Here is a 26,026-nt window from a genome sequence, read left to right on the forward strand (position 1 = left end):
CTATCATGGAGTGCACGAGAGACTATCATAGAGTGCACTAGAGACTATCATGGAGTGCACAAGAAACTACCATGGAGTGCACGAGAGACTATCATGGAGTGCATGAGAGACTATCATGAAGAGGACGATAGACTATCATGAAGTGCACGAGGGACTATAATGAAGTGCACGAGAGACTATCATGGAGTGCACAAGAGACTATCATGGAGTGCACAAGAGACTATCATGGAGTGCACAAGAGACTATCATGGAGTGCATGAGAGACTATCATGGAGTCCACAGAGACTATCATGGAGTGCATGAGAGACTATCATGGAGTCCACAGAAACTATCATGGAGTGCATGAGAGACTATCATGGAGTCCACAGAAACTATCATGGAGTGCATGATAGACTATCATGAAGTGCACAAGGGACTATAATGGAGTGCAAAAGAGATTATCATGTAGTCCACAGAGACTATCATGGAGTGCATGAGAGACTATCATAGAGTCCAGACTATCATGAAGTGCACAAGAGACTATCATGGAGTGCATGAGAGACTATCATAAAGTGCACGAGGGACTATAATGAAGTGCACGAGAGACTATCATGGAGTGCACAAGAGACTATCATGGAGTGCACAGGAGACTATCATGGAGTGCACAAGAGACTATCATGGAGTGCATGAGAGACTATCATGGAGTGCACTAGAGACCATCATGGAGTGCACAAGATACTTTCATTGAGTGCACGAGAGACTATCATGGAGTGCATGAGAGACTATCATGAAGTGCACGAGAGACTATAATGGAGTGCACGAGAGACTATCATGGAGTCTACGAAAGACTATCATGGAGTGCACAAGAGACTATCATGGAGTGCACAAGAGACTTTCATGGAGTGCACGAGAGACTATCATAGAGTCCAGACTATCATGAAGTGCACAAGAGACTATCATGGAGTGCAGGAGAGACTATCATAAAGTGCACGAGGGACTATAATGGAGTGCACGAGAGACTATCATAGAGTCCAGACTATCCTGGAGTGCACAAGAGACTATCATGGAGTGCACAAGAGACTATCATGGAGTGCACAATTAGAGACTATCATGAAGTGCACAAGAGACTATCATGGAGTGCATGAGAGACTATCATGGAGTGCACTAGAGACTATCATGGAGTGCACAAGAGACTATCATGGAGTGCACAAGAGACTTTCATGGAGTGCACGAGAGACTATCATGGAGTGCACGAGAGACTATCATGAAGTGCACGAGAGACTATAATGGAGTGCACGAGAGACTATCATGGAGTCCACGAGAGACTATCGTGGAGTGCACGAAGACTATCATGGAGTGCACAAAAGACTATCATGGAGTGCACGAGAGACTATCATGGAGTGCACTAGAGACTATCATGGAGTGCACAAGAGACTATCATGGAGTGCACAAGAGACTTTCATGGAGTGCACGAGAGACTATCATGGAGTGCACGAGAGACAATCATGGAGTGCACGAGAGACTATAATGGAGTGCACGAGAGACTATAATGGAGTGCACAAGAGACTATCATGGAGTCCACAGAGACTATCATGGAGTGCATGAGAGACTATCATGGAGTCCACAGAAACTATCATGGAGTGCATGAGAGACTATCATGGAGTGCACGATAGACTATCATGAAGTGCACGAGGGACTATAATGGAGTGCACAAGAGACTATCATGGAGTGCATGAGAGACTATTATAGAGTCCAGACTATCATGGAGTGCACAATATACTATCATGGAGTGCATGAAAGACTATCATGGAGTGCATGAGAGACTACCAACATCTCTAGAAGAAGACTTTTCACCGCTCGTGCTTCCAACCCCCTGCTCATAGCAGTAGCTGCAGCCTTCAAAACTTCTGTAAGTGAAGGAACCTAAAAGATACTCAGGTTAACTGACAATTGACAAGAAGAGACGTTTATATGAACATTATTATTATAAACAAAAAAACCCAAACTCAATAACCTACTTACTTACACGTAATCCAGCACATACCAGGGAGTTAAGCCTTCAGCATGTACAAGTATTCTACCTTGTCAGAGGAACTGTTTTACATTTTTCTTTTAAATCACAAATTTCATTACATGCATTTGATGCAAGAAATTTAGTATTATGGCAAATACATGTAAGGAAAAAATAAGCATTGTTAGCTTTTTGACCATTTGGTGGAACCAGTGTTAAAGCTCTTGAGCTTAGTTGGTTTCTCCAGATACAATACATTACAACTATTTGCTACATATTTATTATGCTATTTTGGATTTTGCTTTGTGTAAATAAAATGAATGAATGAATAATAGTAGGATAGGTAAATAGCTATGTGGTAAAGGTCATACAATGTACAGCTTAATAAAATATTGTATGGTAATATCGAACATGATCACTATCCTGTCCAAGTTATACGAGCCTGTTAAATTAAAGACAAAATCGTAAACAGTTGAACTAAAGACCGAATGAGACATGTACATACCTAGTAAAATATCGTTGGCTAATGACCGCTGCATAGCTATTTCGCTCTTGTTCAAATAAAGAATAGCTGGTCGTAGGCGGAATACTTTAGTCAGTGATGAAACAGTAAACAACTACTTATCGTAGGCAAATATTTGTTTGTGGACTGAACGCAATCCGTTTAAACTTGCAAACTATCAAGTGTCTGTGAAAGAGCCGGCAGAGACTACCATGGAGTCCATGAGACTACAATGCAGTCCACGAGGGACTGTCATAGAGTCCATGAGAGAGAGAGCCATGGAGTCCATGAGAGAGAGAGCCATGGAGTCCATGAGACTGTCATAGAGTCCATGAGATAGTGGTCGCCACCAGCAGCAGAAAAATAAAATAACAAAATTATAAACTATAAAACAGTCTTCTATTCATACTGAAAGTAATTTTTTATTTTGTATTGTAAATACATATACATTTACAGTATATTATTTCAATATTTATACTGTTTAAGTACATTTTAACTTTTTATTAAATTTTATCTTTTTACTATATTAACTCAAACATTTTATATTTCTTAAGAGTTTTATATTTGATTTGACTTTTATTTTAAGATGATGTAATCATCGTAATAGAGCTATTGGATCTCCTGAAAACCATCAGTCACTTCAGAATGATTTAACCTGTATACTTCAATGGAGCATAACCAATAAAATGCTTCTGAATTCAACAAAATGTAAATGTATGCGCGTCATTTAGGTTAAGTAAACTTGGTAATAATTATAAAATAGGTGTTAACACCTTGAGCCAGGTTACCTCATACAAGTACATTGGGATAACTTTTACCTCAAAATTAGATTGGGGATTACATGTGTCTCAGACAAAAGCTTCGAAATTAATGGGTTTTATTAAGCGCATTATTCTGTGCTATTGTACGTCCGATTATTGAATATGGTATACCTGCTTGGTTACCTTACCAAAAAGGACATCTCTACTCATTGGAACAAGTCCAACGCCGAATGACTAAAACTTATATGGGACGATATTTCCTATGAACGTCTTAATGTTTTAGGATTAAGTTCACTTGAAAAACGTTTCCAACTTTTATCCATGTCATTTATTGTCAAATATATTTATGGCATATATACTGTGGATATTTTAAACACACCCTTTTGCTCGGACAAATTCTTTAAAATACTCAATTTTCCACATATTTCCCCACGCGTAGGAGGAACTACCGGAAGAAATTTGAGATTCATTAATTTTTAATACAGGTAAATTTATTATAAGTAAAATTTTGCTATGTATTGACGAGGATATTGCAATATATTTTAATTTATTTTGATATAGTATTTATATGCATTTTTAATGTTTATACAAATTTTATTCTAAATATTTTTTATACAATCAGTGCAATAGGAGACCTACTAGATGGTGATTAAGGTCGCTTTTTAGGAATCCTGTCTCTGTCTGGTTTTATGTGATGTTTTCTTGTTCTTTGTCCACGTTTTTTTATTATTGTATTTTTATGGAGACAAAATAAATGAAATGAAATGAATCCATCTCCTTTTGTTGAGTGATGAATAAATATATTACTGATACTGATAAATGTACAGTACTTGAAAATAACAACGTGCACATCATACGTTAGAATAATGAAGAAGAAAAAGAAAAATGAAGAAAATAAAATGTTAGTGTGCTCTCTATTTTGTGTCAAAACAGTATACAATATATACTGTATACATACAGTTTAGCATAGGTAAATTTACGGGACCTGTCTTTTATACCAATTTTGAACATGATGACGTCATCAAAATGAAACACGAAGATAGCAATTTTGGAAGGAAATTATCCGAGCAACAACATGTTAACGTGTTGAAGAAATTTGGACACATAGAATATAGATGCGTGCTCTTATGTGATGAACTATGATGCAAAAGATGAAAATATGACATTTTAAATTCAACTGTCCATATGACGACGTCACAACATCCGATACACAAAATGCTTACATGAATTCGTATCTACAATTCAACAGCTTCCAGAAAACGTTTTATTAATGAGTATCACTTTTTATTCTGAGGAGCTATAACATATTGAAAATTACTGTAAAGATTAAAATAAGTGACCCACGTTATTCACACTTTTGAAGTACGATGATGTCATCAAAATTTAAATGTTTGTATCTCTTACAAAAGATAATTGATTGAGCAAACAAATATTAATATCTGGGAGAAATTGAGTTACGTGATGCGCTCTACTAAATGTGATGAGCTATGACGAAATAGGCAAAAATCCTATATTTTATATTCGGGTGGCCATAAGATGACATCATAACATCTGAACATGACAGACTGCCATGGAGTCCATGAGAGACTGCCATGAAGTCCATGAGAGACTGCCATGAAGTCCATGACAGATTGCCATGGAAACCATGACAGACTGCCATGAAGTCCATGACAGATTGCCATGGAAACCATGACAGACTGCCATTGAGTCCATGAGAGACTGCCATGGAGTACAAGAGAGACTGCCATGGAGTCCATGACAGATAGCCATGGAGTCTATGAGACTGCCATGGAGTCCATGACAGATGGCCATGGAGTCTATGAGACTGCCATGGAGTCCATGAGATGGCCATGGAGTCCATGAAAAACTATCATGGAGTCCATGAGAGACTGCCATGCAGTCCATGAGAGACTGTCATGGAGTCCATGACAGATAGCCATGGAGTCTATGAGACTGCCATGGACTGCCAAGTACTATTTATCATCATCTTCTCCAATACTGAAATAAAATTTAAAAAAAAAATAATTTCAATAAATAATCACAAAAAATATTTTATGAATTTAAAATTATCAAGAATTTAACTACAGTACTTAATTTAATAAAAAGCACAGAAAAATAGGAATAATTATATAAAAAACATATTTCTTCCCAGTAAGAGGGGGGGGGGGGGGAGAGAGGTGATTCAACACAAAGTATTTTAGCCACACCCTCATGGGGGTTCTGTGAAGAAGCTAATTTAGTTTGCTGGCACTCCTAGATGGCCAGAAATATTACTCTCGCATGTAAAATTCATGATGAATACCATTTTAGTTGGCTGGAAATGACACTCTCATAGCGCGCTAGGAATCAGCAAAACGATCCTATTTTGTGTTTAATGCGAACATCAGGGGAAAGTCTGCGATAATAATGTACTTCCGGTATTGTAAACAATGCAAATATTATCAAATTGTATGTTATTCTTTTGTTTGTATATGTTCTTTTGTTATTATATGAGACAAATATGTGGTCATGCATACGTTTATTCAAAATGCTTTTTTTTTTTAAAATTAAAAATCACTTTGAAATGCGGGACCGTCCCGCACGATGCGAGACGGTTGGTAACTATGTAATTTAGACTACTTATTATCATTACCTGTGCAAATTTATGTATCTGCTCGACCACAGCAGCAAACACTGCCCCCACACTGACATCAATTAAGTTCTGCATGTAATGTACAGCTTCTTCCTCAGTTAGATCTAAACGGAATTTATCCTGTACCTAAATACAAAGATTGAAGAAATCAGAGAATTGTGGAGATTACAGTGAAAGCAGCATCAGCACTGGTTTTAAGAGAGTTTTCAGTTACAATTGAATGTTAACATATATTTCTATGATAATAATTATCTTTCAACAGACTGACTACCTTTTTGACTGTTTTGTCTGGTTCCAATGCTATGTCTGGTACACTTGCATCCACCATCAATGAAAATAAATTCAGAATCAAATTGGCATGCCTAAAATTACAAAAAAAAGAATCATAAAAAAAACCCATATTTTCAAGCCTGTTACAGTAATTGATCTGTATTGGTACTGTTTCATGTAGTGGATTGGATGTTGAGTATCTTAGGTCGTGTTTCCGCAGCCAAAACAAAATTAATCACATTGCACTTGTTATTGACGGAAATTATGTTGAAAATCCAGAGTCTCATAAATATGCTACCCCTCTCAGTCCTAACCTAGCTACATGTATTGAAAGTCACTATCTAGCTAGGCTAGAACAATGGATAGGCTAGGCTAGCTATCTTTTGGCCTCTCTTATTTTCTTTAAACTGTGTTTCTAACAAATCAATACACCATGTTGAACGGGAAACAATTTTCATACAAGCATATCATCTTTTTTCGCTAAGAATGTCCGTTTACAACGTTTGTTTAGGTAACAAAATAAACCAAACTTCCTCGACTCTCGAATGATGCATGTGTTGATTTGGTACACAATGCTATACTCTGTGCGTTTTGGGAGATTCCCCAATCTGTAATCATAATATCACGTGGTACAGATTTTTGGACGTTGCGGAATATTTTGAACAAGTTTCCTTCGCGGAACCAAATCACTACTCACGCTGATACATGTATATCAAAATGGAGTCCCAAAATCAATCGATGATTTCTCAAAATTGTGGAGAACTTTTGATATGTTAACTATAAAATTAACATTGTACAAGAAATTCTAGACGCCTAACACTGGAACGAGATGAAACGATATGATTTACTGCTTATGGCCTATGTTGGATTGGCGTGACTACTCTAGGCAAAGTTAATCATTAATAACTCTTCATATAATAAACCAATTTTCATAAACAACCCCTCATTTTAAAGCTTAATAAATATAGATTACGAAAATTATTATTATTATTTTCGACACCACGCCGATTTTGTGATGCCAATCGTGTGTTTGACATACCTTCTAAGATGTAGAAATGACGTATAACAGAGTCTTTTAAAATCCTGGTAGTGTTCACTTGAGGTTCCACCCATGCCTTCCACCATTTCTTTACTCAACTTCATCGGGGGTGGTAGTGGTTTTGGGTCACGTCCTAGAATGTAGCCGAAATCAATATGGAACAATTTACCATCTTCAGTCAGCAAAAGATTGTCTAAGTGACGGTCACCAACTCCAAGTAGATAAGTTATTACACAATAACCAGCACAGCTTTTCACATAGGTATCCATCACGTCTGGGTGTATGCCATAAGGTCCCATTTCATTTGGGGCACATTTGCGGAAGAAGTTTTGTATGTTTCCATCATATTTTGCCAGTACTTCAGCAACTGCTGTAGAATTAGGCACAAACTGAACCAATCCATGTTTACTGCTTGTTGCTAGCACTCGGTATGGGGTCAATTTGAGGTCAAGATTTTCTTGTCTTAAAAGCTGTAATAATAATGATAAACTAGAATTTAATTATAGGTGATCTTTATGATTGAAGATAATTTTATCAGCATTTAATAAAAAATTTAAAAATGTATGTGAGCAGAAACATTTCTTTCTATTTTTTATAAGTGAAATGATTTTTATGACTTTGTTTTTTTTACAGAAGTGAAAAACTTTATTACTGCAAAATTACCTACTTAAAGTCTGATTTTATTAATCTTCATTTTTCATATTTTGGGGGGACAATATACACTAATAAATTATTGTTCTTTCTTCAGAAATAATGATTTATCAATTAGTTTTGTTTAACAATCAGTAGTAAACATTTTGTGTAACATAAATATATAGTCTGGCCTACTGTACAGAACAAAAATATAACCATAATCTAAACTATGAGTTGTATCATTTGTAATATCAATTGATCCTGTTTCAAATCATCACCATTCTTACACTACTTACCTTATCCATGAGTTGTATCATTTGTAATATCAATTGATCCTGTCTCAAATCATCACCATTCTTACAAATCACCACATACTCATCATCCTCTGTTGTCATGAATGTCAACCTGCATGGCATGAGGGCGCTCTTGAATATGGTGGCCGTTTCTGGTTTGATTCCCTTGATGATGTGCTCTGGATGAAGGGGTAGAGGGATGGGCTCAAACTCCTTATAATTGTATGATAATATGTCTGGATTTGAGAGTACTGATTGTAATCTGTCAATCTTTCAAAAAAGGAAAGATTTAAATTTAATTCTTCACATTTATAATTCATTCGAGGATGGGGAGTCTAATGTTGAGTGTATTATGCCGAAAGATATGATAGATACTAACACATGCTCCATTTTAAACAAATTGGATGAATTTATTTGCGTTATTGAAAAACCAGATTATGAATGAAACCGCACCGCATGGAACATTTTCAATGCACTTAGCAAATGCAGACAAAACAAATTGTGGGATACTAATGTATTTTAAACAAGAATTTAGAGCCGAAGTTCTAACAGATATTTTTGTGCCTGCTGAGTTGGAAGTCCTGTGGCTTCTAATTAAACAACCAAGACTAAAGCTCTATCCCTATTCTACCAATGTAAAGTTTAACAGGCTAACTCTCTTGTGACTCCAGAGAGCCTGCTACCACAAGATTGGACCCAACACGACCAGCTCCAGTTTTTAGGGCTTTGATTAGTTTACGCACGATTTTACTGATTTGGAAGAGATTATTTAAATACAGTTCATTTAGGGCAGGGAGTTTTAGGGCTAGGTTTATTTTTTAAGAGTTTAATTCATGTTATTTATGGGTCTGATTGTCCATCGTCGGTCCTGATTGTCTCAAACAAACATGGTAACAGACCTACCAAATGGGCCTAGAATTGTTGCCTAGACCAGTTTGCCGACTCCCAATTTGCTGACTGGTTATAATAAATGGTGTATCAAATAGCCAGTTAGCACACGGAAAACCCACATTGCCGACAATAATAAAACTTTATCATACTTTAATCAATGGTTTCTATTGCCTAAGATACCTTGGTGTTTTGCAATGTTGGTGGCGCCATATATTAATACGATCGACCTACACTGTGACGTACATCACTACGTGTGTGGGTTCGCTGGGCTGTATAGCTTAGCTAGCTAGGCCTAGCCTAGGTGGCCTAGCGATCGCTGACTTAGCTACGTTTGTGCGTGATTTTATGACAAGTTTCTCTTTTGGAAGTATTCCTAATTTCCAGGGTGCTAATTTTAGTTGACTGCATAAATCATCATGTCTATTTATTCGTTTCTGAAAACGACAATGTATTATAGTCCATTATAGTACATTTGAAATCGCCAGTTTTTTTATGCTGAAATTACTGTGTATTCGAGAACCATATGTGGACACGCCCTAGATGGTACACGAGCGTACCATCTAGTTAATACTAATTGAGAGAAAACGGCCATTTCAGTTACATGCATTTTAGCAATTTTTCTTCATCTCCCTTTTTTCTCCATTTTATATATGTTGTTCAGATTGGTCTTAGGAAGTACCTACAACAAAAATAAATTCTGTTCTAATTTTGTCTAGGTCAAACCGGACTATTTTGCTGATAAGGCTTTCAAATCCTTGTATCGCTTTGGTTTACTTTTTTTGCAATTAAATTCAAAGTCAAAATTCATGGGCTGTGACCATGATGTAGATTCATTCATTTTGTGTAAAGCTCTTACCTTTTTCTTTCTATTGCCACTTTCTCTTGATATACTGACCATAAGCATCACAATTTTCTCAACAAAGCTCTGTTGCTTAGCCAACTTACTTCTAAACTGATGTCCCTTTTTACCATTCTAAAAACATGCATTATTCACTTACAAATTAATCAATCGTTCACTGTATTGGTTAAATGTATGTAAACATTAAATAGATAGATAGATAATTGAAATTTGGTTGTTTTACCTATCTTATTCTATTTGTTAAAAGCAAAACATGCACTGGTTAAACAATACATCTGATATACCCCATTTGTAATCCAGTGGCAAGTTATTTCTACTGCTTGTTTGTTACATTCTGGAACCTATCACAGTTACATCAAATGATGAACCCAATCAGTTATATTGACAGTAGAGAGTAATTAACTGATAACACAAGCTTGGATCGGCTCAACTCTGTTTTTTGCACACTTAACTCTAGTGTGGGTGAACACAGCTTTGGTTTAATCTATGTTTAATACATATAAAAATATCTTTCTTATTTTATATAGCTAAATACAGTATCACAAAGATATCAATACATGAACATGCACTAATATAATTATATTAAGTATCACAGTTATGTATGTACTTTTGCTAATGATAATTCGTTTTAATTTTTGATTATTTATTCAATCTTTTAAAATTTTTAAAAACAATTCCTATTGTTTTTATTTTTTATTTTACTTGTTTATCTTTTATTCTACTTGCTTATCTTTTATTTTACTTGCTTATCTTTTATTTCACTTGCTTATCTTTTATCCTACTTGCTTATCTTTTATTCTACTTGCTTATCTTTTATTTTACTTGCTTATCTTTTATTTTACTTGCTTATCTTTTATTTCACTTGCTTATCTTTTATCCTACTTGCTTATCTTTTATTCTACTTGCTTATCTTTTATTTTACTTGCTTATCTTTTATCCTACTTGCTTATCTTTTATTCTACTTGCTTATCTTTTATCCTACTTGCTTATCTTTTATCCTACTTGCTTATCTTTTATTCTACTTGCTTATCTTTTATTTTACTTGCTTATCTTTTATTTTACTTGCTTATCTTTTATCCTACTTGCTTATCTTTTATTCTACTTGCTTATCTTTTATTTTACTTGCTTATCTTTTATTTTACTTGCTTATCTTTTATCCTACTTGCTTATCTTTTATTTTACTTGCTTATCTTTTATTCTACTTGCTTATCTTTTATTTTACTTGCTTATCTTTTATTTTACTTGCTTATCTTTTATCCTACTTGCTTATCTTTTATTTTACTTGCTTATCTTTTATTTTACTTGCTTATCTTTTATTTTTTATTTTTTTATCTTTTATTTTATATAATTCAGTTAAGTATTTATTATGATCTTATATGAGTTTTATATTTGATCTGATTTGAAGTAACCAATCTGTTTTATTTATTTTAAATAAATATTTTTGGCAATTTCAGTTGCATCATTTAATTTATGTAATAGGGAGTCACATGTATTCTAAATTTTTATTAAATAATAATTTAAGTACATTATTTAGAATTTAGAATAAAACCATAGCATTTCACGATTCATTCACTAATAACTAACAAAAGACAACTAAGCCTGTGTTTTTAAAACTTAGTTGCATATAGATGCATGTTAATGGAATCCTGCTGTGTGTGTAAACACATTATACCACAGGGTGCACTCAATTTTAGGGTTAGACTTCCACAACAAACTGTATCTCAGTTTCTCATGTTGAAATCTGTAATAATAATATGAGGTACAGTCTTTACCTTAAGTAATGCTTGACTGAACCGCTTCATCACATTTACATACATCTCAGTGACCTTTGGGTCTTTGGAAATCAAGGAATCTTGTCTGTCACATTCAACGACCAAGTACCAGTAAAAATAGTTTGCTATTGTGAAGTTACAAGTGGCTTGGTTTATTAAAAATGTTGCAAGGTCACACTGAAATATATTTAAAAACAATCTATTAAATTATTTGCAATTCAAATTATACAATTGTAATGGTATTTTGCACAGTTAAAACTAAAGTGTATCTAGCCTAATGGTGAAAAAAAGAAATGAAGCAAAAACTGACCTCTTCATCCCTATCATCAGTACCATCTATATTTTGAGATTGATTGTTTTCTGAATGGTCTTCTACTGAACTCGTAGATGATGCTCTTAATCTATCAACATAATAGCAGAATATAAAATGGTAAAAACAAAACTAATTTGATAAATAAATTATTATGAATAATAATAATAACCTTTATTTATTCATGAACACTAGACTACAAGTTCTTCAGCAGTAAGACTACAGTATGCTCAAATGAAAACAAATACAAACAAAATGAGTATGTTATTGTTACAGAAAAGAAACTAGAGCAAATTAACTACTGTAAAAATAATCAGAAAGTGAGCCAATATTACAAAGTGAGTAAATAGTTACTATACTTTACTTTACTTTACTTTAACTTTATTTCGTCCACATGGGAAAATATTTTGAGTGCTTTTCACAAAATTGTACAAAAATATATAAAAACGTTTCATATAAAAAATAATTAATTACAATATTTAATAAAAAATAAAAAATAAAAAGCTGCAATACATCAAAAATTTCAAAAATTATGCAAAATCATTTAACAGTCTAATAGAATACGAAACAAAAGAATTAAAATATCGCATAACCCTGCTATTGCACGATCTCAGCACATTTAGTCTTTTTGATCTCATTTTAACATAATGTTTATTTAAAGGGTGGTTTGAGTACTATAGCCGAATTGTTTTGACAATTGATTTGTTGACCAATGTCGACTTTTTAATTGTTGTTGTTTAATGCAATTGAGATTTTTGTGGTTGAGTGCCAATAAAATATTATTATTATCAATAAAGCTTTAATGCTTATAGTATAGAATTTCATGGACATGTTAATACTACACTACATGGCTGATACTACACTAATGCATCAAATTTATTGTCCCAACACAAACACTATGCAAAAGTTATCTCTACTCCAAATATGACTGTAAACTCACTTATTATTACTACAGTATTTATTTATAACTCTCCTAACAAGACAATTGTTATGATGATTAATTTAGTAATTAATTAAATCTATGTATTGCTGTATGGGAACAGGTCTCTTATATTGACCATACAATGTTTGAGAGTATGAATGCATTCATGAAGTATTATACAGAGCATGAACCTGACAAAATGCTTGAGGCTACCTTTCACGTTCAGCCTCAGCCTCCCTCCTAATCATCGCTGCATCTTCAACTCCTGCCTTGATTGCTTCAAAATCCTCATATTTCAAAGCCTGAACAAGTTGCAGTAAATACAATAATAATTCCTTTAAAAAATCAAATACAAAATTTAATTAACTATTGACTATTAAAAATGGGTGCAATAGGAATCCTTCCAATCTTAAGTGAGAATTTTATTTCGTAATATTTCGTCTTCAAACGGAATCAGTCATAAGTCGCATGGGTAGATTTTGTGTAAACGAGCCATAACAAAATACCTAAAAATGACACATTTAGTGTCGTCTGTTGGTCTGAAAATGGTGTAAATTGTGTATGTATAACCATTTTTATGGCTAGATTACCTGAAGTGTTTTTTTCAAAATACCAGAAAATTATAATAGAAATTGTGTCACTGGCTGTAGGTAGCTAAGTAATGACATACCTCATGTGTTGCTGTTTTAAGCCGTGAGACAGCATACCTTCTAACTGTAGGGTTTTTAAACTGTGGAGACAACAGTTCCAACGCATCAGCCACATCTATAGGGCTCCATTTGTGTAAAAACTCAATTGCCTGCTTCTCTTCATGCGCTTGATTCCACTTGACCGATTTCAAAAACTTTGTAAGTGCTTGCTTCTGATTAGACAATGAGAATCTAAACTTCCATAGTAGATCCTTTTCCTCTGATGTAATTTGTTGGTTTGGAGGATAGTTTACAATAGTCTGAACATAAAAAATAACTTCATTAACCACATTAAAATGTGAATGAAACTAGAGAACTCAGATCTCAGTTTTCAAGAGATAGAACATTAAGACATGAGTTTTCTAGATCACCGATGCTTCTTTCATCGTTTCAAAATCGCTGATAATCGTGGTAAAATCGAGGCCTGACTAGGCCTAGGTGAGATTGCAAGGTTATTATCTCAGCTTGTTATTTTATTGCCTGGGTAATTGGGTGTGGGGAGCATGGAGGATCCTTGCCAAATAGGCATTTAGCCTGGCTTTGATAGCCTAGCTTGTTGGCCTAGAAATCGTACCCCTACAGAAAACTTGAAATTATTTACCTGAATTTCATAAACTAAACATTTCTAATTTCTAACATACAATTGTCAATAAAACATTAATATCATGCCTTAGAAATAATTAAGAAACAGTTATTCAATCATGTGTCATGTTCAGTAGGCTGTGTTGACATGTTGGGTCACACACATGCATGATGATGTGGGAGAAAGTTTCTAGAAGGATGCTGATGACAAAGAAACTGAGCTCTATAAATAATAAACATAATATTTAGGCCTCCTAATAATTTATAAATTATTAATTATTAATTTTTATTTTTTAAATTAACTATATTTATAAAATTGCCTCGTTCCATATAAGAAACTGGTTGGGACTTTGAGTTGAGTTGCGTTGAGTTCATGGTGTAAAGGAGGTGTTTTTATAACACCGTACTGGATGCACTATGAGGTGATGAAGAAACTTGCGCTTAAATACGGGCAGGGGAATTTTTGGTGCCTCACTGTGAGATTTAAGGAGCGTAATTAGTTGCTCTCCTTGAAGGTTGTTAAGGAGTGCAATCACGATCGTTCTCCTTAAAAATGAAGGACTGAATAAATGTGTTTAAATTAGATATTTGTCCTTTCAGGGAGAGTTTTAAATCTGCTAAAAACACTCAGTGGATCACATTAAAAAACATCTGATACTCAGCACATGATTTTTGATCAAAATTTATAATTGGATAGAGGGCACTGCATTGTGGAGACAAGAATATGGCATAAGTTTGTAGTTTTGTTTTGTTCTTTGTGTATGTCTATGTTTAATGATGTATCCATTACCAAGCTATACTAGTGTACTCACATTAAGTTGATCTCTAGTTGCAGCATTTGGTTTCAAGTCCTTGTCTGTTAGTCCGCTACGTTCACTTCTAACCAGTATATGATGCTTATCTTCTACCAAATTCTCCTAAAAATATAATATTTGTGTCATAAATACTGAAGTTAGGTTTGTAGGTTATAGTACTCAAATGAAACAACCAGATAGTCCACAATAAAAATCATTATGTGTCATGTCAAGAATGCATTTTACATAGAAACTGAATGAACCTACTCTGAATAATAATAATATATTTCATTTTCACACAGAAACACTTAAATCACCCCAAGGTCAGTCAGTTGTTATGGACTGTTATTACTCACCATCAGCATTTCAGGGTCTGGTACCTTAACAATTTCAGCATAATTGCGCATTTGGACAGATTCTTGGGCATCCTATGAAAAGATATAAATAAACGATGGGTTCATTTATTCAATTTAGTGTTGTTTTCATTAAAGTGGTTTCTTTACAAATAATCAAATGCATAATAATATAATGTACAAATAATATTGCCTGCTTAGAGGTGTAATATAAAACATTTAAGAATTGTAGTTTTCTTGAGAGATTATATTTTCTCGAAGGGGTTAGCATTGCAGGAAAAAATAATGCAAATAGTTACTAAATACTTATGTTTTGAACAATGAACACTAAAATCTTGTTTTTCAATACTGTTTCAATACTGCAACAAGCTAAGAAACTATGGATCATGTTTTTTTACTGATACTCATGAATGTTGTAGAGTTGACTCTCCCAATACTGACAAACAGTAAACCAAAAACTCTCCCAAGACCAGACTTGTTAATTGTTACCATTAAAAACAAAATTTATGAAAAAACATATAGTATAGTAGACTAGCCCAAGGGTGCCTGGTACTGAGAAAGTTGACTGCGTTTGATAATTAGTATCCATTTTCTATAAGGTATCGGACATAAAAACATACAAAATAATCAAACAGTGTTTCTGTTTAACATGGTTTTAAAAATGTGTACTGTTGTATGATGGTTCTACCTGTATATTCACATTTCCTATTTGAATATAATCATGTCTATCCTGTTCACGTCTCCAAACATTGTTCAGTGAATTAAATCCTAGTAGTTGTGATGCCAAATTAAAATACATTATGGTCTTCCAGAAACATTGACAAGTTGTATTTTAAAATTTTAACTTATACTCAGGCAAAACATATTGCAACTGATTAGTTGAACTAGGCAATCTTGTAAGCTTGTACACCTTGTAAAATGTACAAAATCCTTCTTTGTGAACAATTCAGATCAAACTAGAAGTTTAGGAAATTCTGTACTGTAATTAAATTTAATATCTCATGTTCCAGAAATATTAATAGAAAAATTCCAATCTAGGCACATTGTAAGGTCTTTATTCATAACAAATTGTACCATGAATTCAGTACAATAGAGTTAATTAAAAATCTATTACTACTGTTCTTTCATCTCTGCAGCAGAAATATCAATCAATTATTGTGTTATCAATCCAGTTATATTGTGTAAGTATTGTTGCTGATGAATATCCCTGTTGGAGAACGTCTACATTACTAATACTTCCAAGATAGTATCAAATGACTTGCCTTCATCCATTCAATACTCGGATCATAAAATCTAACGACAAAATAGCAGGTTTACAAAACAAAATGTTTCTTCAAAAACGTATTCAGATCTTGCCAAAAATTGTATAAAACCAAAAAACAAACTCTGTTCTAAAAATGTGCCATTCAACAGTAATGACTAAATACAGTATACAAAATCCTAAACACGGACATATTCATGTTTTTGAAACAATTCCATACAATAAATAATATTAATACCAGTAACTATACTCCATGTTCATTCAAAATTGTGCAAATTAGCAAACAGCCGACACAATTGATATACTGTTTAACTGTTTCCTCATAAACCACTGACTCTGACTGCAACTGGAATTCAAAAATTATTACTGGTAGGCATACTCAACTTTCACTATAATGTATTTCATTATCATATAAATTAATTATTCCTAAATAAATTGCAGAAAATGCATGCTATAATATTTTGATACAGATACAGATAACTCAAGAGATTGAACTATCGTTTTTTAGCCTTAGATTAAAAAATAATCCATAAATCGTGAACATTTCATTTAATTTTCTGGTTTTTTTTGTCATTATGGATGTACATTTTTATGCATGTCCATAACAGTACGTCCATAACATTAGTTGAATGGGCTGAGATAAATTCCCTAACAAATCTATATCAAATGTTACTATAGGTAGTGGTGTTCCCTCTCAAATATAGTCATCTTTTTATAAAAGTACTAAATGAAAATCTATATGGAGGCATAACCAACATCGACTTTATTTGAGGGAAGGTTGAATATTTTTGATAGCCAAATAGAGTACGATGTTTTAGAATTTACAATTTATTTATTATCTCTATATACTGTGTTTGAATTTATATGTCTACAGTAGTACATTAAATTTAAACTTATTTATAGTTTAAATGTGAAAGTACGCCTGTACAAATGCACTCCAAAACGCTTCTATAACATGGGTTCATATTCTATTGGATATAGATCTCTAGTTGTATATTTTTTTTCAGAATAATAACTAACAAAAATGAATAACTCACCTTATCATAGTAGACGATGGAAAATTCTTTGTTATTGTAGTGCACTTTTGAAAACTCAATCATTAAATACATGAAATTTGAATTTCTTTTTTCTCTCTATTGTTCAAATAAAAAAATATTAAAACAAATGGGTACTGTAGGTACAATATGATCTTTAATCAAACAGATTCAGAGGTCCCAAGTTGTCAAAAAACAAAATTCTGGGTAAACAATAGAGGGTAAGCTAATATTAAGCTATGCAAAACATTTCAGCCGTACATCATCTGGGATCCAATACCAAATTGACTAGGCCTACCTACTGTACCTGCCTATGTTCAGTAATAAACAATGGGTAATGCCTGACATCTTTTTCAAACTTGTACTGGTATAGCCTAGCCACCTAGGCCTACGATAATTTTGTTAATAAAGTAGACTTTCATTTAGAGTTAAAATACAAGGCAGGTGCGAAAGAGAACTATTGGTAATCTTAGGTATTGGGTATTAGGTTTCGTGATCTTAGGTCTTTCGTGACACCCGTGTGCTTGGCTTAGCAGTTGATAGATGGCTGTTAATTCGTGAAACAAAGGCATAAGAAATGCTTTTGTTTAAATACTGGGAATCATTATAAACAGTGCCAGGAGTGGTAATTGTGAAATAAAAATGTTTAATTTCAGTTATCTTAGATTAAAAATCTCTAGGCTAGGCTAAGCTAGCCTAGGCCTAAATTGTCCACATTTTTGGAGGAAAATAACCAATTTCGGGAAGGCGGGGATCACCATTAAAAATTGGGAAAACCCACAAATTTCGGGGAACTTGAGACCTCTCCAGATTACACTGTTTCTTTTAAAGTGGAGGTGCAAAATAAAAAAATTACATATTTAGTTTATTCAGTTTCTCCTATATACGTTTTATAATTTGCTATATGCTACTTGTTATTATTTCAGAGTCTTCATAACAGAGTGTTCATTTCCGATGTGTTTTTATTGGTTGACTAATTTATTTTTGCGTAATTAAAAAAAATTTACTTTCTCGGAATTCAATCAATTTGCACATCTTGTGGCTTTCTTCTCGCTAGGCTTCACACCTCCCGCAAGTCACTCCCTCGATCATCACGACATATATAAATAACCGTAGGACTAGACCAGAAAGACATGGTTATGCGTTTGAACCAGCGGAGATCGGCCTCACTTGATTGGTGTCGTGGAAATTGCTGTTTAATGGGCTTCGTTCGATCGATTATGAGACGAGAATGGTACACATGTCTCGCCAGCTCATCATGAGAGCATGCAGCAAGAAGAGACGCGACGTAACATGATCTTTATAACTAAGGTCCTCAGACTGAGGAGAAACCACCTAACTGCTAATAAAAAGGTTTAATCTGTTGTGCAGTTTTCAATAAATTACAGGACAGAAATAAATAAACAAATTGACTTAACTTACCTCATTGATCATTTCAATTTCTCTAAATGTCAGACGATCAAGCCAGTCAACTTTGACCATATGACCTTTATGGTGTTTCTTCACAAGCTTTGCTAGACGAGCCATTTCATCTTCGCTACCTACAGTCTTGCCAGGGGTTGTGGTATATGTCTTGCCATCTGCTAAAACTCCCGGCCAAACTTTCATGTCATGCATTCCTTGACGAAACGTCCTGAATGTTTTTTTCAATAAAAATTATATACATGACTAGATTATTATACTGGTATCACTTCACATTTACCACAAGATTCTTTCAAAATGTTAAATCAAATTTTTCCAAGTCGATGTCTTTTTGGGGTCCGAATACACACATTCTTTAGTGATTTATAGCATATAAGTCGTAGTCACAAATCATGCGGCAACAACACGCTAAAAAAAGCCGACGAAACGTACATAATTTGATAAACAAACGAAAGAGGTGATAATGTGGGACCATATCGGTTCTCTCAAGCAGGTTGTATAGCATAGGCGGCGTCCTATAACTCGCGCTAGTATATTGTACAGTACTCTGTGAGTTGTTTTAGCGTTGAGAACTTGAGCGGCGTTTTGTGGGTACCCATTTGTGCTAGACAAGACAGATGGCAATAAACAATGGATACCGATTTCGAATAAGAACGGAAATGTATTTGTTTTAATGTTATACATTTTCTTATTATTTTTTTTTTTGCCATTGCCAATAAAGAAGGCTTAGCATTTATTAGGCCTAGCTAGCTAAGCAACAAACTCAACTCAAGAAGGCTCATCGTGTGGGCCTCGATCGCGATATGTATACGCGAAATAGGCCTAAGCCCCTAGTATTCATGGGTCTGACCACTTATACTTGGTGAAAAGAGTGTGGCACGTTTGGAAATGATACAGTAGGTCTGTGGCATTGGTTTAAGTAATGTCCCTATGTCATGAAAATCTATTATATTATACATTAGCACAATTCTAATTTGTATTTACCCATTCTTTCCAAATAGAGAGACAGTTGTTCCTCCAACTGGTATGGCCTTTCTTGCACTATAAACATCCCAAATTGTGAAACAGGCCTAAAAAATATGTAAATAATATTATCAATAACATGAATGAATGAATGCGCTGCTTGCACAGCAACGTACTGCAAAGTGCAAGTCATAATCAAGCTACAGTAATGTAATTTACAATTAATAATTTATTAATACACCCATTATTTATAGTCAATTCAATTCAATTGTTGTGAAGACACCTTGTAGTACTGATGTCACTGGTAGATCACATAAACAAAATCAAACGTACAGAAGTAAAAATATAAACAAAGAGAAAAGTACTACTACTTACCTACTAACTACTACCCAAAAGGGACAAATTGGCATTCAACTTTTCTAGACCAGAACGTATGATGTGCACGTGGCGTTTGCACAGCAGCTAACCTAACTTGTCCACAGTGACAAGTTCAAATCTAGTTTTTATTTGGTTTTATAGGTACATTCGATGATTGGTCAATATTGACATTTGACCCTTAATTGCAAATAATTTTTTTTTCATAAAATAGATACCTATAATCATAAAAATGTAATAAAAGACGAAATTGTGCTTTAATATATTGGTTATAATCTGTATATATACTGTATAATACATTGTTGTAATTGATCAATTTGACTTAATCATAAAAATAACAAAAAAACATATACCGTAATATTCATATCCTAATTTCAGATTACCTTCCAGATTCGTAATCTATGAAAAATTCTGGTCTAGAAAAGTTGGATGGCAATTTTTTTCCCCGTAGGGTGGTGATACAATATATTGGAAGAAAAAAACACCCCTTAAAATTAAATTAATTTCACCTACCTGGGCATTGCGTGGTAAATCACTATACATCAATGGCAAAGTTATCCATTCATTCCAACTAATAAAATGAAATCAATGTAGTCAGGGAGTTATGGTTATCAAAAAAGGGAGGCCTTGGCCTTAAACGACTCTGTGTACGACTCTACACATCGATAAACACGCAGTACGCATTGGGCCGTCCAGGCTAGACTCAGCTTCGCACAAACCACTCGTCATGTGATTTGTTTACCTATTTTAATCAACATTTTAAAAAAAATGACAAATATCTAGTAATTTATTATTTAGTCACTGGTTTATTCAACAATATTATTATGGTAATTATAAAAACCGAATAAAATCTAATAAAAAAAATAAGAGAAAATTCAATGATTACCTGACACGATTGAAAGTACCACCATGTTTTAAAAAAGTCACATGCTTTTTCAACCCTTCCTTCAATATGTCTCGTGAATTATTTATATGAAACTAAATTTGAAGGCTTCCAATTCGTTAAAAGCGTTTAACCTTTTTAACATTTTTAATTCGCATCGCTTCTGGGTGGGTTTGTCACGTTTTGGTAAATCATATAAACCACAAATGACCGCAAGACGGCTCACTACTTTTTATCCAGTCTAAATGAATGTGTGTACTCTATACAACACATAAATAGGCACAATTTAGACTATTTAAAAGCCTATAATCCATCAGTTCATAGAATGATGGCATGCACCAACTTTTTGCGCTCATATTTTTATGTACCTGCAGTGCAGATTTTCTTTGATTAAATATCAGGAAATTTATCTTTTATCACAAAGATTACCTATAATTCGTCAAAGCTAGTAAGTTTATCTTAATGTTTTAATCTTTTTATTAACTCATTTAAATATTGTAATACAATCACAATTTATTGATTGCAATATAAAATTGTGAACTTCAACTTTGTATAAATAGAATGTATGATAATTTTGAGGCTTAAATGAATAAATACTTAGATAACACATTTGATTGTTTGCATGTTTCATGTATAACTCGCCATAACTCGCAAATGGACATATGCCAGTAGGTATCCCAATGAGAAAATTTAAATTAATTTTTTTACTTTTTCTTTCAGTTAACTACATAACTTAATGTAATTAGCATTTTGCAATTTAAATGATTGAAATCCGATTACCCGTTCTGAAGTTATGGTGTTTTTTGCAGTTAAAATTGGAAGCATTTTTAAAAGGTTATAACTTTTACAATAATCAGTTAAAAGTTTTGATTTTTTTTAAACCTATAGATATCACAGAGTTGTACATTTTTTTGGAGTCTCAACGAAACCTATTTTTAAAATTATTGGTCCGCAAAGTTGGTCCGAAAGCATTTTGCGCCCATTTTTGCTGGAATTCCCTAAAAAATGAAAAAACTGCAATTTTTCAATGATCTGTAACTTTTGAACTACTGTACTAATTCATTTAATTTTTTTTTGTACTTGTTAGAATGTAGTGTATATTTCATTAATAAATATATTTGATATGTGTAATATGAAAAAAAAATATTTTTTTAATGGTGAAATTTAAAATTATAAAAAAAAAATGAAAAAGTATGTTAAAAACTGTGTGTACTGTTTCCTTTCTTTCACACTAATTTTAGGTAAGTATGATTATTATATTATTTTAATATACTTTATATTCATAATTTCAATCAATGAATACGTAAAACAAGATTTTAGGGCCGTATGATTATGACACCAAATCCAAGCCGGGCTAAGATGCTCTCTTTAATAGGCAAACACACAATGGGTCAAAATAAACTCATTTAAAATAATCAATGTTAATTAAAACAATTAATTGTTTACATGAATAGTATATATAACATTATAAAAATGGTTTTCTTTTCGTATTTCTAACCGTAAGTACGTTATTAAATTGAAATACGGGGCTAAAGTTTAGGCCAAGTAACGGCTTACTCGCGATCAGCAGTCGCTCCCGTAAAAGTATTTGGGTCGCCGTATACAGAGTCAAATGTAACGTTGGTAAATTAGCTTAATAAATTTCTTCGGTACATTTAAACCTAACGCATTTGCATTGTATACTTGCATAATAAATCTTCCGCACATTACACCAATTTTAAGTTGTTAAATTAATGCGTAAAACCAGATATTCTACGACGGAAAAGGACATGTCAATCTCCGACATCGCTGTTGTCACACATCGAGGAAAGGAAAACTAAACAACGTGTTCAAAATATGGAACGTACCATTCGCTGATAGGGTGCAATAATGTATTAAACGGAAAACGTCACAACAAACTAGCGCGTATTTCACAGTACAATATTTTACTCACTACAATATTCACCGGATTATAATGGTTGAATCTTTAAAATTCTGAACGGGATTTACGCCTCATGCACCATTTTAAAATGTAGTTCGCACAATTACCATGCACAATACGTTTGTAATCTATGTTTTATCGATTTCAATGTAGATTTAGCTATAATTTAATACCAAAATCCATAATATTTTTCCATAAACGGTGATTCAAAATTGGATTTTTGTCACAAAAATTGACTTTTCGTTACTAAAAATCTATTTATAAAAGACGATTTTCATATCAAATTAAAGCTCATTTAAAGCCTGATAACATACAACAAAAATTAATCCGCTAGCTTCAATGGTAATCGTGCGATCGTGTTTTGAAAACTGATGGGGATTTTCCGATGAGGTTTTCAACTCGCGGAAATCGGCTCGACGGGATTTTAGAACCGTTTTAAAATCGCATTTTCTCGGCGACTACTTCATTAATTTTAATTGTAAACACACTTATACATAGATTAAAACAAGTACTTTCAAACAATATAAATTTTGTAAGTATTAATTAAGAGTGAATACGATTTATTTACCATCAAAGTCATACTACTTATTCGAATTTTGTTAATATTTCAAAAGTGATACCCCTCTGTGCGCTTTCATTGGGATACCTAATGCCAGTTATTAATATTATTTATTATCTGGAGCTTGTCTTCTGTATACAGTATAATTATTATCGGGATAATGATACCCTAGGACTTTGCCCAGGGATATGCCTGTATGTGAATCTGAATATAAATTCGGGGGTGGGATTATACCCAAGGTAAGACTATACATGACTACAGTATTAGAGAAAAACTTGTTAAAAACTATAAAAGCATGGATGAGAGATTAACTTACTTCCATCTAGTTACAAAAGCCCTGTAAGATGTACTTGTGGGTAGGGCAAGTGGTTTTCCATCGGCAAACACTTGGCAAGTAACATACAGGTCAGAACAACCTTCTTCATAAGCACCTGAGAATTGTAACTGCGGATCTTCTATCAATGATTTGTAGTTTAGGTTCTCTCGTTTACCTTCCAATGTACCTCTGCAAAAATAAACAAATTTTATTTTGTATTATAGAGTGATCTGTGCTCGTATATATTTATGTTGTGCAAAAGTGACGAGACTTTTAAAGTGGCAGTCCACATTTTCGAAATTCTATATCTGATCTGTTTTGTTGCTTTATTATTTAATCATTGCGCATAACAGTAACATTGCATTATCCCTTTTCGTGGAATGCTCACTTGAAGTAGAAGACGCCTGACAAAATGATTGAAATCTACTACAGAAGGTATGAATAACAAAATTCAGTTTTTTCTATGCTTCGTACGAGTTGTGCCAGAAGTACATGTACAAAACGCAAACAAATTTGAAAATTTTGAAATGCCTAAAATGTATGCGTAATTGACATTTGAAATTTAAAATACGCCTACTTGCATATTTTTTTGTGTAGCACGCTCTTTTTTTTTTACATCGATATTTCACTGTAAAATGTGCAATTACATTTTTTTAAATATAAGAAAAAGTTAAGTATTTTGTTGCTCCTAGCCTATACTTTACATGCATTTTTAACGGAGATAAGTTTGACACAATTTGACATGTGGCTTTAATTGATTAAAAATAGTTAAAAATAAATAAATTATCGATTGTTTAGTTCAAACACCTTTGAAAACTTGATCAAAACCGAAAAAACTGTATAACATTATAATTAACCACCAGGTAATAATTGGTTTTGTCACTTTTGTCTAAATGTGGGACGATTCGGCCCGCAGAGTGGGACGTTTTTGGGCCGAAACGTCCCACTAAAAGTGGGCCAAATAGTCCCGGGCCGAATCGTCTCAGGGCCGAATCGTCCTGGAACCGTCTACTAGGCCTAGGCTAGCTAGCCTCTAGAGGTAGGCCTGCCTAGGCCTCCTAGCCTAGGCCTAGCTAGGCCTATATTTTATACATAATTAAACAATAATAATGCAATAACAGTATATTTGACCTTACATCTTCAACTGAATGTTTAGGCTGACATCACAACTATAAACATAGAAAAATCTGTCTACTCCATCGATCATCTTTTGTTTTGGTGGTAGGCCTAGGCCTAGTCCTCCTCTCTCTTCGATTGATATTGCATTCAAAACAACAACACGCAGGGAAGAAGTACAGGGTTAAAAGGTCAAACTGGGCGACGCCATTTCACGTCACAGCATGGAGCAGCGCCCTCTCCAAACTAGTCAAAAAGTCAAAATAAGAAGGATCTCGCACAGAGCATTGAATTTAATGCAATATAACTTTGTAGCACACGTCTACAATTTAAAACCATAGCCAATTGTTTAAAGTATAGAAATAAACTAGGCCTACATAAAGTAAATTGTAAGAAGTAAAGGATGGCGGTAGGCATATTTAGGCTTATTTTAGAGCCATATAAAAAGTGTCCGTATTTTGATTTTACAAAAATTTAAAAATGTTAGGTACGTGTGAATACAACTTACAGAGATCTTTTTTTTTGCATTTAAATATGTTGCTATGTGTTTTTTATCTATAATATTTGTCTATTGTTTATTATCTAAATGTATGAATAAATAATAATCATTTTCCTGTATTATATTTAAACTTTTACACTTCCCCATTGTATAATATTGCTGTTTTACTTAATCGCCAGTTTCAAAATGTTTTTCTAATGTATAGACAAATCATTATCAGTATCAGAATATTTAGTGTGGTTGGTGAAGCGACAGCACTATGTAAAGAAAATTGTAAAAAGAAAAATAAATATTTCATTAACCAACGTATGAACCACTAAACAAAAAAATCCTGCCGCAACATATCGTATTGACGCGCGCAACATAATTAAAATACTCTTCTATT

At 33.4% G+C, this 26,026-nt stretch overlaps 2 protein-coding genes across 2 annotated transcripts in view; one reads left to right on the forward strand and one right to left on the reverse strand.

Annotated features, from left to right (window-relative positions):
* Nucleotides 1–3,022: 3,022 nt before the first annotated feature.
* On the reverse strand, nt 3,023–25,297 carry LOC144845424 (phosphatidylinositol 3-kinase catalytic subunit type 3-like). Its single transcript, XM_078702748.1, has 18 exons — nt 25,163–25,297; nt 24,027–24,215; nt 20,861–20,918; nt 19,994–20,079; nt 19,010–19,220; nt 17,591–17,686; nt 15,296–15,367; nt 14,958–15,062; nt 13,545–13,823; nt 13,088–13,209; nt 11,953–12,043; nt 11,643–11,819; nt 9,868–9,984; nt 8,124–8,390; nt 7,195–7,664; nt 6,157–6,247; nt 5,886–6,011; nt 3,023–5,251 (listed from the first exon to the last, which is right to left on the reverse strand). Exons 1-18 carry the CDS (start codon nt 25,231–25,233, stop codon nt 5,237–5,239), a joined length of 2,643 nt encoding a protein of 880 aa, XP_078558874.1. The 5' UTR covers nt 25,234–25,297; the 3' UTR covers nt 3,023–5,236.
* LOC144845461 (small RNA 2'-O-methyltransferase-like) overlaps nt 18,025–26,026 on the forward strand; it is a 47,868-nt gene continuing 39,866 nt past the window's right edge. Inside the window, exon 1 of the mRNA XM_078702827.1 lies at nt 18,025–18,031. The gene's annotated coding sequence lies outside the window, so the exon portion shown is untranslated. The remainder of the gene's footprint in view (nt 18,032–26,026) is intronic.

This window comes from Antedon bifida, chromosome 6 (genome assembly GCF_963402885.1).
Source record: "Antedon bifida chromosome 6, ecAntBifi1.1, whole genome shotgun sequence".
Lineage (NCBI taxonomy): Eukaryota > Metazoa > Echinodermata > Crinoidea > Comatulida > Antedonidae > Antedon > Antedon bifida.

Bases quoted from the DNA above. Each gene is read 5' to 3' on its own strand.
- LOC144845424 (XM_078702748.1), bottom strand. From the start codon at position 25,233: ATGATCGATGGAGTAGACAGATTTTTCTATGTTTATAGTTGTGATGTC. The intron at 20,919-24,026 runs GTAAGTTAATCT...TCATTTTATTAG, and splicing joins GCTTTTGTAACTAGATGGAA to TTGGAATGAATGGATAACTT. The intron at 7,665-8,123 runs GTAAGTAGTGTA...TTATTATTACAG, and splicing joins TGATACAACTCATGGATAAG to CTTTTAAGACAAGAAAATCT.